This window comes from Schistocerca serialis, chromosome 9 (assembly GCF_023864345.2).
Source record: "Schistocerca serialis cubense isolate TAMUIC-IGC-003099 chromosome 9, iqSchSeri2.2, whole genome shotgun sequence".
In the NCBI taxonomy this organism is placed as follows: domain Eukaryota; kingdom Metazoa; phylum Arthropoda; class Insecta; order Orthoptera; family Acrididae; genus Schistocerca; species Schistocerca serialis.
The window spans coordinates 441,269,546-441,283,159 of NC_064646.1; the positions used below are offsets into that span (position 1 = coordinate 441,269,546).

At 43.6% G+C, this 13,614-nt stretch overlaps 1 protein-coding gene across 1 annotated transcript in view; it reads left to right on the plus strand.

Annotated features, from left to right (window-relative positions):
- LOC126419305 (protein takeout-like) overlaps nt 1-13,036 on the plus strand; it is a 58,835-nt gene extending 45,799 nt beyond the window's left edge. Inside the window, exons 5-6 of the mRNA XM_050086481.1 lie at nt 296-448; nt 12,794-13,036. Of these exons, the coding sequence (XP_049942438.1) occupies nt 296-448; nt 12,794-12,945 (305 nt within the window). The 3' untranslated portion in view covers nt 12,946-13,036. The remainder of the gene's footprint in view (nt 1-295; nt 449-12,793) is intronic.
- The last annotated feature ends 578 nt before the right edge of the window (nt 13,037-13,614 follow it).

Genomic DNA, 13,614 nt, shown 5'->3' on the forward strand with positions numbered 1-13,614 from the left:
GACCTATAAGAAGTAATTTTTCTCTGTTACGTATCTGTGTTTGCATCAGTAGCAGCAGCTATTATTGATGATTGCTGTTACTAATAAATAAATGTAAGGAGAGAGCAAATGAGTGAAATAGTAAATTTGAGTATTACTGCAGAAAGCAAACAAACACCACTATACTCATTCCATTCAGCTGAGGGCGACGCTACGCTCACCCCGTATGAACTCCTGCTCCATGCACCCCGACTCCCTGTAATACCCTATTGCTGTATCCCTGACCGCTCGTGCACTTGTTCTTTGTTGTTCGCAGATAACATGGAGTCGCGGCTGGAACTGGAGTCAGAGCGCGTCCAGAAGGAGGGTCACGATTACTGGGACCCTCAGCGTTTCCCAGTCGAGATCCTCAGCCTGGGCTCCATGAAGATCGAGTTCGAGAACCTCTTCAACGGCGACCCCAACCTGGGTACGTTCCACACAGTCTTATGACTCCAGCCATTCTCAAGCAATGCGGCAAAAGTCTAAGTAGCAACTGTATGACCGTTTGCGCTTCTACCAAGACATGTTTTGCGCTGCGACTGAGGAAAGCGCGCTGTTGGCTCAGTGCATATCACTCATATCAGGTTGTCTGCATGGCCACCACTGGGACTCATCTTCGAATAAGAGTATCGTCTGAAAACAAAGTCAAGTTTATTACTTACTAGATGAAAAACACTCGCTTCGCTTGCTATTTCTTTTTTTCATTTCTTTTCTGAGAAGATTCCAAATCTCTCGAGAACATCGTAAAATTAAACATTAAAAAAACCACAACGATGTTGGTATTTCGCGTTCAAAAATGCTCTTGAACGGTCAGAAACGCTCCTAAACACTCTTAAATCGACTTAGGCAATCAACCCTACCCTACTTTATGTCCACGTATCAGCACGGTTTTAGAAAGCATCGCTCTTGTGAAAGTCGGGTTGCCCGTTTCTACATGATATACTGCGAGCTACGAAGGGTAACAGGCAGATACCATATTTCTACTTTTCCGAAAAGCATTTCACACGATATCCTACTGCAGACTGTTAACGAAGGTACGATCACACGGAGTAGGTTCCCAGATATGTGAGTGGCTCGAAGATTTCTTAAGTAGTACAACCCATTACATTGCTGCCAACGGCGAGTGTTCATCAGAGACAAGCGTCTCGTGAGCAGTGTCCCAGAGATGTGCGATAGGACCGCCATTATTCTCTATATACAAAAGTGCCTTAGCGGACACGGTCGGCAGCAATCTACGGTAGTTTGCTGATGACGCTGTGGGGTAGGGAAGGCGTCGAAGATGAGTGACTGTACGATGATACAAAACAACTTAGACAAAATTTGTAGTTGGTGTGATGAATGGCACCGGGCTGTAAATGTAGAAAAAAAAATAAGTTAATGCGAATGAGTAGGGAAAAACCAGTAATGTTCGGATATAGCATCAGTATTGTCGCGCTTGAAAGTCACGTCATTTAAATATCTGGGCGTCACATGGCAAGACGGTAGGAAATGAAACGAGCACTTGATACTTGTGGAATGGAAAGCGGATGGTCTACTTTGATTTATTGGGAGAATTTTAGGGAGGTGTTGTCCATCTGTAATGGAGAACGCATGTAGGACACGACCTATTGTAGAGTACTGCTCAAGTGTTTCGATTCCGCGTCTTAAAAGAAGACATCGAAGTAATTCAGAAGTGGACTGCTAGATTTGTCACAGGTAGGTTCGAACAACACGCAAATGATACAGAGCTGCTTCAGGAACTCAAATGGGAATCCCTGACGGGAAAAACGACGTTCTTTTCGAGGAACACTTCTGAAACAATGTAGAGAGAATGATCCCACTGCCGCCAACACACATTTCGGTTAGAAACCACGAAGATAAGATACGAGAAATTAGGGCTCATGTGGAGACATATACATAGATAGTACTTTTCCCTCGCTCTATATGCGAATGGAAGAGGAAAGGAAACGTCTACTGGTTCTACAGTGTACCCACCGCCATGCACCGTATGCTGGCTTGCGGAATATGTGTGGAGATGTAGATTCGTTTGGCAGTGGTAACAATGATACTATACTGTGATAGACTTTTCTTTTAATTCAAAACACAGAAATGAATTGATGTTTTTCATTCCTCATGGAAGTAGCGTTAAATAACGTCATTGGAAAATAAGTGTTCAAAGCTCTCATATTTGAGTTTTGATTCCGGATTTTCTCCAGTCATGTAATGAGATAGTTGTGGAAGCTGTTTCAGTGACGCTAATGGAATTTTTTACCTATGCAGGACATTCGTGGTGTTTCTCTTATGAATTTCTTGGCACTGCAGACCTGACGCAACTGATCTATTTGCCAAATACAACGTCGTTCTTTTTGTTGCACTCTTTCCTGAGACTTGATTTGAGCATCGTTACAGGCGCCTTATTGCACACTAGGGTTTACTCCCAGTTTATTAAAGTGGCTACGCATCTATTGAATGACGTAATTACACCAGAGTTACCGCGTTTATTACAGTTCTAACTCTTGATGAATGCCAACATAAAATACATAAGTTCACTAATGACCTCTCAGATATAAAGTAGTAAACAATGTAGTTCACACGTCCGTGATCGTAACTCCATTCGAGGGACACTGGCTTGCAGCTCTTGTCCACGGTGTAAACACTTGTAGACCACAGTAGAGCGCTCAGAGCCACTCTTATACAACTCGCAGAAAACTCTTATACAGATAGAGCGTAGCTCACTGTTGTTGGGCTATGCGGGCCTCTTATCACCAGGTGAGCGGAAGGCTACTGTCACACCCTAGCTCCGTGCACGTGACTGGCGTTGTAAAGCCATCTGTGAGGCGGCCGTTAATGTGATTACGCTGTTAACTTCTGACGAGTAGACAAGCAAGTGACATGGCTGTACCACGGTGCCTCTTGGATGCAGTAGGATCAAAATGGAAGGCTTCACCCGCCAGACTGTCATTTCAACTTCTTCTGGTTTGCGCTTCTCGTACACTAATGTTTTATTCAGCGCCTGCTATAAATGCATTTGGTGTACCTCGCTCATTTTAACTCTACTTAATTTAGTAATGTTGTTTCTTCAACAGTTGTCTACGTCTAGTTGGTGAGCGTCTCACTCAGTCTCTTCTCTTCTTTCATGGCGTTTTTTTTCTGTTGTTTTCTTTCAGTCTACTCATTCTCCTCCGTTGCGAAACTACACATGCTTCTCGCTCCTCCAGTGCTTCGCTGTTCACTCTATTTACTTCTTTTAAGTTCACCTCAGGCAATATCTTCACGTCTTTTAAGTTTCTTTATCCTATTAAATGTTAATATTACTTAACACACTAAAATTCCACACTACTTTCAGCAATTCACCGTCACTTAAATTTATTTCAATGTGTATCAGTTTTCTGTTGCTCGCTCTAATAAATATCAAGAAGTGTAATGGTTGGTTGGTTGATTTGGGGAAGGGGACCGAACAGCGATGTCGTCGTTCCCAAGAACGAAGTCGGCCGCGTCCTTTCAAAGCAACTATCTCGGTATTTGCCTGAAGCGATTTAGGAAAATCACGGAAAACCAATATCAGGACCCGGGTTTTAACTGTCGGCCTCCCGAATGCGAGTCCAATGTGCCCCATCTTGCTCGGTGAAGGACAGTAAGGCATGTGTCTAAACACCACCTACGTATACCCTTCTGACTGGGGACATTTTCCTCCCTATAACAGGATAATGCAAAATTCGAGAACGTTCTAGAATATTCTGGAACATTCTAGAACAGTCTCGACCATTCTGCAAAATTACAGAACGTCCTAGAATATTCTCTAACCTTTGGATGATTCTATACCATTCTGGAACAGTTTCAAACCTTCTGGAGCAATGTACATCATTCCCGAGTATTCTAGAAAAGAGCCGGCCACAGTGAGCCAAACTTCGCGTTGGCGTGGTATGCGGGCCGCATGCGGGTCACGGCCCACCCTGTCTCCATTTTGCTCGTTCCTTCCCGCCAGTATTCTGTGCAGCGCGACGTTTCATTTAGTATTGCTGTGTCGCAGTTTTCGATCGTCACAACTCTCTTTAGTTCGGAATAATCGTAGTGTCAGCGCTGTTTATCCTTCGCTATGTCTTCGTGCTATGAAGGGCATTTACAGATTCAGTGGATATTTGCACACAAAGAGGCGATCTATCGTCACAAGCCTTTAAAGATGAATGTGAATGACGGAAGAGGGAGGCGGGGGGTCAGAATTCTCTGTATCTGTTATGCAGTCGCATAAGCGACGAGTACTACGAATTTGCTATCAGACAATGTTATAAATCATACAGAAAGAACTTAAAGATTTCGTTGACAATGAAAGAGCAAAAAATTACAATCCATAGACGGTATTCATTATCCATTACATCAAAAAGCGCTTTGTTCTTAAATTGCAGGCATGGAGTACACGAGAAAATTGGCGGTATGAAATCACACACATTATTCCACAGTCAGGTGCATCAGTTTCCGATGAAGGTGAAAGTAAGAGTATGCGTTGGTTAGGTCAAGGGGAATGATTTCTCGATTTAAAATCCGCTATTGTTGAATTAATCAAGAAAAAAGGAGTACACGAATCATCCGGAAAAGTTTTCAGGCCTCGCGTTTTAAGTGGACTTGACTGCACACTGGCCACAATAGGACATTACAAGGTGAGAAACAGCTTCTTTTTGATCTGATGTGAATGCATTTAAAAAGAAACATAGTCGTAAGCTCACTGTTGTTAAAGAAAATGGGAGGTTTGTAGAACTACAAGGACAGTTTTCTAAACTTTTTGACGACGCTGTTAGTCTTACATCTTTTTTTAGCTCTTTTGGAAACCGTTTGTATTTTTAGCTGAAAGCACCCCTGTGTACGTCCACATGTACACTGAGGTCACAAAAGCGATGGGGTTCCTCGTAATATCGTGTCGGACCTGCTTTTGCCCGGCGTAGTGCAGCAGACGTGGCGTGGCATGGACTGAACAAGTCGTTGGAGGTCCCCTGCAGAAATATTGAGCCACGCTGTCTCTATAGCCGTCCATAACTACGGAAGTGTTGCCGGTGCAGGACTTTGTGTACGAACTGACCTGCTGATTACGTCCCATAATTGTTCGATGGGAATCATGTCGGGCGATCTTGGTGTCCAAATAATTCATTCGAATTGTCCAGAATGTTCTTCAAATCAATTGCGAACAATTTTCGCCCGTTGACATGCCACATTGTCATCCATAAAAGTTCCATCTTTGAGTACATGAAGTCCATGAATAGCTGCACATGGTGCTCAAGTAGCCGAACATAACCATATCCAATCAATGATCGCTTACACAACCCACTCCATGTGAGCACAGCCCAGACCATTAAGGAGCCACCCCCAGCTCGCACACAGCCTTGTCGATGACTTGAGTCCCTGACTTCATGGTGCCTGTGCCACACTGGAGCCACAGCCTCAGCTCTTACCGACTGAAATCGGGACTCATCTGAGCAGGCCACGGTTTGCCAATCACTAGGGTCCAACCGATATGGTCACGAGCCCAGGGGAGGCACTACAGCCGATGTTGTGCTGTTAGCAAAGACAGTTGCTGCCGTAACACATAAACGACACATTTCGCACCACTGTCTTAACGGTTGCGTTTGTTGTGCGTCCTACACTCTTTTCGGCGGTTATTTCACGTAGTGCTGCTTGTCAGTTAGCACTGATAACTCGATGCAAACGCTGCTGCTCTCGGCCCTTAAGTAAAGGCTGTCGGTCATTGCGTTGTCCTTGATGAGAGGTAATGCCTGAAATGTGATATTCTCGGCACACTCTTGACACTGTGTATATCGGAATATAAAATTCGAGATGAAATGTCGCACTCGTTTAGCTGCAACTGCCATTCCGCGTTCAAAGTTTGTTGATTCCCATCGTGCGGCCATAATCATGCCCGAAACTTTTCTACATGAATCATCTGAGCACAAGTGACAGCTCCGCCAATGCACTGGTCTTTTATTCCCCGTGCACTACCGCTATCTGTATATGTGATATCGCTATGCCATGATTTTTGTCATCTCATTGTAATTTATTAAGATGTAACGTAATTCCCGTTTTAATGACAAATCTGTTTACGTTAAAACTGTGCAGGACGTCTACACTGCTTTCTTCAGCTAGTTTTTCCACGTCCCCACAGTGAGGCTCGAGAAGTTGTGCAACGTTTTTATCCACATATTTGTGTGCAATATCTTTATTCGATTATGAATCTAAATAACTCACCATTAAGTGACAACTTCAGTGCGAAAATCTGTGAAATTGTCTGCGTCTATCCTTATGCCGCCTGTTGTACCAGACAAAAATTATGTCTTCAGAGAGCCAAAAATAATTACATAATTCTGAAGGTTTGTTTTATTTCCGATACACTTTGTTGAGAAATATGAGATATAAGACTCAGTCGTATGCAGAGCGACTGCATTGTCATTTAAACGTGGCGCGTTTGCAGTTTCTCCCTGCCCCCCCCCCCCCCCCCCCCCGCCCCTCACCGCTCCCACCATCCTGTCAAGGAACAGAGAGCCGAGCGGAAATGTCTCTGCCTCTGCATGAAGTCAGGATATGTGCTCGGAACCTCCGAAACGTCAACGACGTCCTTAAAACATTGTTATAGTTCAGTTATTTATTCTCAGTGTTACCTAGTTGTCGTTCTTCTACACCAGCCTCGGGTATTGCTAAGAAAGCTGCTTGTTGGATTCTAGGTGACGTCCATCGAGTCAGCTCAGCGTTTGAACGCCCACGAGGCGATGTCAGCGACCCTGGCGGCGCGGCAGCTGCCCAGTGGTAGAGTGGTTGAGTGGTTCTCGTGCCGGCTGCGGAGTGTTCTCCGTCCCATTCCGAATTGTACGATGAGTCTTGATGACCCACCTCCTATGTACATGGTATCGGTAGACGTGTAATGGCTTATCTTCTCCTCGAACGCGCCTGAATGTTAAACAGGGAAGTAGACCCCGAGATCAAAAATGGCTCTGAGCACTATGGACTTAGCATCTGAGGTTATCAGGCACTTAGAACTACTTAAACCTAACTAACCTAAGGACATCACACACATCCATGCCCGGGGCAGGATTCGAACCTGCGACCGTAGCGGTCGCGCGGTTCCAGACTGAAGCGCCTAGAACCGCTCGGCCACTTCGGCCGGCAGACCCCGAGATCCCCTGTTGCTGGCTTCTGCAGTGAAGTCCGGAATTGGCAGCACTCTCCCTTTAAACAGTCCATCCCTCCAGCTCTTGTCGTGGGTTGATTATTGGGATCGATGTCATTCACAGTAATAGCACTCGATTCCATGATTACGATACTGTAGTGAATCTATATCCTAGATGCTCCAGCACAGTCTAAGAACTAGCGGAAGATCTTCTCAAAATGATGGCCTTAACCGAACGAACTTCATGCTGCTTGCCGCCAACCATCTACAATGTAGAAACTGACTGTCTTCAGACATATTTACCATTAATTTAATGTCCAGAATATGGAATGTATGTACCTCAGATACATTTCTTACTTTGTTCGTCTTTATCTAGGTTAAACAGAAAGTTGGAAAATCTGTGGTGCATCACACGGATAAAAGACATTTTAGAGAGTACACCTTAAGACTCAAGCCTAATGAAGTAATGACTTCAATTAATTAATGGAGAACTTTTTGTGGATGACAGAAAGTGCCCAACTAGGTGCGGCGTTAGAATGGATAAACAGGCTATCCTGGTACCTGCTACCGGGCGGTGCAGTTGTTGAGTCTGCTGTTGCAGTCTGCAGGACCTTCTGTTTTCCAAACAGTGCACCTGGTGATTATTTGGAATAGTGTGAGCCGGCTTCACAGCTCAAGTACTGCAATGCTGACGTAGTATCTGTGTAGTTTCCTCAGTGAATTATGCGTTGTGAATCTCTGCTCGTCGCCGACTTTTAGTTTCAAGTATTTCTTACAACAATGGCACTACGTTCGGTTTGAATTAATTGTGACTGTGTCCACAGCGAGCGGAACTTCTGTGAGGGACTGGTTGTCGTAGCTTGAGTCAGAATACCATTTCATTACGTATTCCTCACTACTGCAAAGATTCGCCTGTTTACACATTTTCTGGGGTCTGAAATAAACACTAGAAGTGACATGGTTAAAATAAGTGTATAACTGAACTATTGCTTATAAAATAAAAATATTACCCTAACTGATACGACAGAAATTAGAATAAAGTGGTAATAGCATGGTAGAACACGGCTGTCACCAAATTACAGTCCACCGGCCACATTAGACGGCGACGTCGGTTCATTCGGTCCTCCGACAGTACTTGAATGAGAAAACGTAGGGAAAGCGAGACAGTTTAAATTTAAATATTATGTTTAGAATACGAGGAGACCTACAGACGTGGCCGGCCGCGGTGGTCGTGCGGTTCTAGGCGCTCCAGTCCGGAGCCGCGCTGCTGCTACGGTCGCAGGTTCGAATCCCGCCTCGGGCATGGATGTGTGTGATGTCCTTAGGTTAGTTAGGTTTAAGTAGTTCTAAGTTCTAGGGGACTGATGACCACAGCAGTTGAGTCCCATAGTGCTCAGAGCCATTTTGAACCTACAGACGTGTGGAAGCCCCCAGCCTCCTATGTGCTTTAAATTAAATATGTTCCATTTTAAATTGCTGTGTCTATATACTGCACAGTTACCCGCCCCTCAATGAAAAAAATTTACTGACCTCTCGTATAACATGTTAAATGAGCATATTCAGTTACAATAAAATATTTAAAATATTACAGCAACATATTGTTGTTGTTGTGATCTTCAGTCCAAAGACTGGTTTGATGCAACTCTCCATGCTACTCAATCCTGTGCAAGCTTCTTAATTTCCCGGTACCTACTGCATCCTACATCCTTCTGAATCTGCTTAGTGTATTCATCTCTTGGTCTCCCTCTACGCTTTTTACCCTCCACGCTGCACTGCAATACTAAATTAGCGATCCCTTGATGCCTCAGAATATGTCCTGCCAACCGATCCCTTCTTCAAATTGTGTCACAAATTTCTCTTCTCCCCACTTCTATTCAGTATCTCCTCATTAGTTATGTGATCTACCCATCTAATCTTCAGCATTGTTCTGTAGCACCACATTTCGAAAGCTTCTATTCTCTTCTTGTGCAAACTATTTGTCGTCCATCTTTCACTTCCATACATGGCTACACTCCATACAAATACTTTCAGAAACGACTTCCTGACACTTAAATCTATACTCGATGTTAACAAATTTCTCTTCATGAGAAACGCTTTCCTTGCCCTTGCCAGTCTACATTTTATATCCTCTCTACTTCGACCATCATCAGTTATTTTGCTCCCCAAATAGCAAAACTCATTTACTACGTTAAGCGTCTCATATCCTAATCCAATTCCCGCAGCATCACTCGATTTAATTCGACTACATTCCATTATCCTCGTTTTGCTTTTGTTGATGTTCATCTTATATCCTCCTTTCAAGACACCGTCCATTCCGTTCAACTGCTCTTCCAAGTCCTTTGCTGTCTCTGACAGAATTACAATGTCATCGGCGAACCTCAAAGTTTTTATTTCTTCTCCATGGATTTTAATTCCTACTCCGAATTTTTCTTTTGTTTCTTTTACTGCTTGCTCAATATACAGATTGAATAACATCGGGGATAGACTACAACCCTGTCTCACTCCCTTCCCAACCACTGCTTCCGTTTCATGCCCCTCAACTCTTATAACTGCAATCTGGTTTTTGCACAAATTGTAAATAGGCTTTCGCTCCCTGTATTTTACCCCTGCCACCTTCAAAATTTGAAACAGAGTATTCCAGTCAACATTGTCAAAAGCTTTCTCTAAGTCTACAAATGCTAGAAACGTGGGTTTGCCTTCCTTAATCTATCTTCTATGATAAGTCGTAGGCTCAGTATCGCCTCACGTGTTCCAACATTTCTACGGAATCCAAACTGATCTTCCCTGAGGTCAGCTTCTACCAGTTTTTCCATTCGTCTGTAAGGAATTCGTGTTAGTATTTTGCAGCAGCGAGTTATTGAACTGATAGTTCGGTAATTTTCACATCTCTCAACACCTGCTTTCTTTGGGATTGGAATAATTATATTCGTCTTGAAGTCTGAGGGCATTTCGCCTGTCTCATACATCTTGTTCACGAGATGGTAGAGTTTTGTTAGGCCTGGCTCTCTCAAGGCTATCAGTAGTTCTAATGGAATGTTGGTCTATTCCCGGGGCCTTAAAATATTGTAGTATGTTAATACTTTTCACTTCTACTATAAATACAACGCTATCAGTTACTCTTCCTTGATAAAGGAAAATGTAAAAATGACGTTCCTCTGAGCGCTGCACACAGAAGAAAGTAATACTACTCCTTATTTATTTTCCTGTAATTAATTCATATTCTACGTCGCTTTCGAAGATGAACAAAGAATACCTATATCTGTACGTCAGCCAGAGCCGGTCCCGCCACTGAGTTTATCTCTGACCAGCTGGCGATGAGGGATCGCTGTAGCTAGCCAAATGGTTCAAATGGCTCTGAGCGCTATGGGACTTAATATCTGTGGTCATCAGTCCCCTAGAACTTAGAACTACTTAAACCTAACTAACCTAAGGACATCACACACATCCATGCCCGAGGCAGGATTCGAACCTGCGACCGTAGCAGTCACGCGGTTCCAGACTGAAGCGCCTAGAACCGCACGGCCACACGTGCCGGCTGTAGCTAGCCCTTGCACATTCTTGCACTAACAAGTGGCCGTCACAACTGTCCGAGAAACACTTGGTGTCATTTTCCTTATTGAAAGGTCTAGTAGTGTAGTAAACTATTTTATCATTTGCTGTTATCTCCTACTGTATAACGACCACACCAACTTCTTCTTCTTTTTTGCTTGTTACCTTTTCCCGAGATCGAGATCTGCAATTTTAAATGTTGTAATCGTATTGCCTTCCTGTCGACACCCCCCCGTCCCTCCCCCAAGAAGAAATTCGTGCAGCCAACTTGTCCAGCTCTAGAGTAGATCTGATGTTCTGTTGTGAACTACTTGGTACACAATAGTAAGGAGAGGTGGGCTAAACAGTGGTGCAGCAGCTGTCGTTATAGGGAAGCTGGACATGAGCGGAAATGATTAGCGAATGTGTAAATACACTAAACAGAAGTTTTACATACCTTTTAGCTTTCTCCAAGCATCGCGAAGAAACTTTACAAAGGCACAAACAGCAATAAAGTCCAGCTATTAAAAGATGCAAACTTAAGAGTGTCATGCAGTGGGAGACTCCCGCCACTAATGTACGAGCAAACTGTCGATGGCTAAGACTGAACACTGACCGGCGAACACTGCGACTGAGACTGAACCGCGTAGCTGCAGCCGGCCACGATGTATCGCGGTGGCAGTGGGCGCGCATCATTGGATCCGCCGGGTCCCCGCACGATCCCTATCGGTGTCTGGAGGCTGCTAGAGGCGGTATCGATCTATGATGCAGCATGATCGAGTGTGACAGTGTCTTCCAAGGGTTTTTGTCGCGTGTGTGAAGTGGGGTGTTGGTACTAGACCTGTATTTACCTAGTCGGATATGAGAAACCGCCTGAAATCCACATCAAGGCTGGCCAGCTCACCAGCCCTCGTCCTTATTCCAGAGGCGGACTTGATCCAGGGCCAGCTCGTCTCCCTGCGTCCTGGCTCTCACCTAACTGGGCAGTTCATAGCACGCCATCCAACTGTATTTTAATAATGTATGTCCAATGAAAGTTCTGACTGCAATGTAAATGTGTACATATGACAAGTTATAACTTGTACGTTCTCGTTTTACTTTTTATTTTATTTGATCTTTTTATTCTCTCTCCTGAACATTAATTACTGATTCATATTTGTGTTTTAACGATGTTACGTCTTCTCTGTTTTTGGGACACTTGTAAATAGCCATACACCTGAAACTGTGCGGTAATGAAAAATACGAAATAAAACGACATCCTGACCCAAGATACGAAAGATAGTACGTCAGATTACCGTTGTGCAAAACAATGTACGAACTTTGGCTACCTTATTTATAGAGGCGTGTGTCAGTGGCGAGCCACCAAGAAATTATGATGCCTCCCACTAGTGCATACCCGTAATGCCGCTAACTGAGCCTTATTACTAACGTCACTTAACTTTTCAAAGCAGTTACATCAAGTAGCCGTAAAAAAGAAATTGCCAGACTTTAGTCTGTCGCCGGCCAGTGTGGCCGAGCGATTGTAGGCGCCTCAATCTGGAACCGCGCGACCGCTACGGTCGCAGGTTCGAATCCTGCCTCGGGCATGGATGTGTGTGATGTCCTTAGGTTAGTTAGGTTTAAGTAGTTCTAAGTTCTAGGGGACTGATGACCTCAGATGTTAAGTCCCATAGTTCTCAGAGCCTTTTTTTTTTTTTTTTTTTTTTTTTTTTGTAGTCTGTCTGTAAACTGAAGAGCTTGTGGAGGGGGAATTTGCCCTTCCTGTAAGAAAACACTTCCGCTACCATACCACTGCAGGGTACCATTCAGTGGTTTACGTAGATTCTGTTGATGCACCTTGCTTGTCTTAGGGAAATTATTTACTAATTTATGTTTCCATGTATTGTCAACAAATGTAGTTACTGTGTCTGAGCACTGCATTGCCGCTTATTTAAAAGATGTGTTGTGGAAGCAACGGTATAACATTGGAAAACAGCCCATACGTGCTCATTGTGATGTTCTTGGGTAGTGAGAATGGGAAATCGCCTGTTCGCTCTTCATTTTGCCTACAAATTGTAACAGAGTTAGTCAAATATTTCTCAAACAAATAACGACACCTTTTTTTCTTTTTTTGACAAGGATCCAACTTCAACCGGCTGCTGAACGAGAACTGGAGTGAGTTCTGGGCGGCGCTCAGGCCGACCTTCCAGGAGAGCTTCGGGCTGCTCTTCCTAGACTTCGCCCGCAAGGTCTTCCAGAAGGTCCCGCTCGACGAGATCTTCCCGCAGTAGGAGGTGCCGGCTCGTGGCGCCCATTCTAACGCGTTGTTTGTAGCTGTTGTACTGCATGTATCTCTAATAAAACTAGTTTCCAAGTTGTTTATGTTTACTGTTTTGCTGTCACACGGAACCACGTGCTGTCTGCAAGCTTCCAAAGGGCATACATTCTGTAAGAAAAATTCTTGGTCAAATGTTCCAGTGGAGTGAAAAATAGGCTTTTCATAGCCAATCAAAGATTTGGAAATGGAGAAAGAAGGCATCAAATTGACCAGTGTGAAGTTTAGTTTCGAAAAACAATATTTAATTGTTTTAAGTCATCCGAGATAGTTTAGAAAAAATTAATTAGTGATTTGAGGGACAATTACCCAGTGAATTTTTGAAAAAATTTTCATAGTCAAACGAAGACTGAGAAATTCACAAATCAGATGTCAAATTCACCAGCATGAAATCTAGTTTCGCAGTAAATTATGTAATTCTGTGAAAGCGATAGTTGCTATTTAAATCAAGTTTCAAGAATTTCATTCCTTTAAGCCTAGCTAATTTTCTTGCAGCAAGTTGAATTGATGAGAGAATCGATTTTTAAAATGGCTTCCTTTCAAGTTCTAAATTTAGGGCATTTCATGAACACTGACGGTAGGAAATGAGTTGTAAGTGAGAACATGTTTTCTGAATAAAACCTCA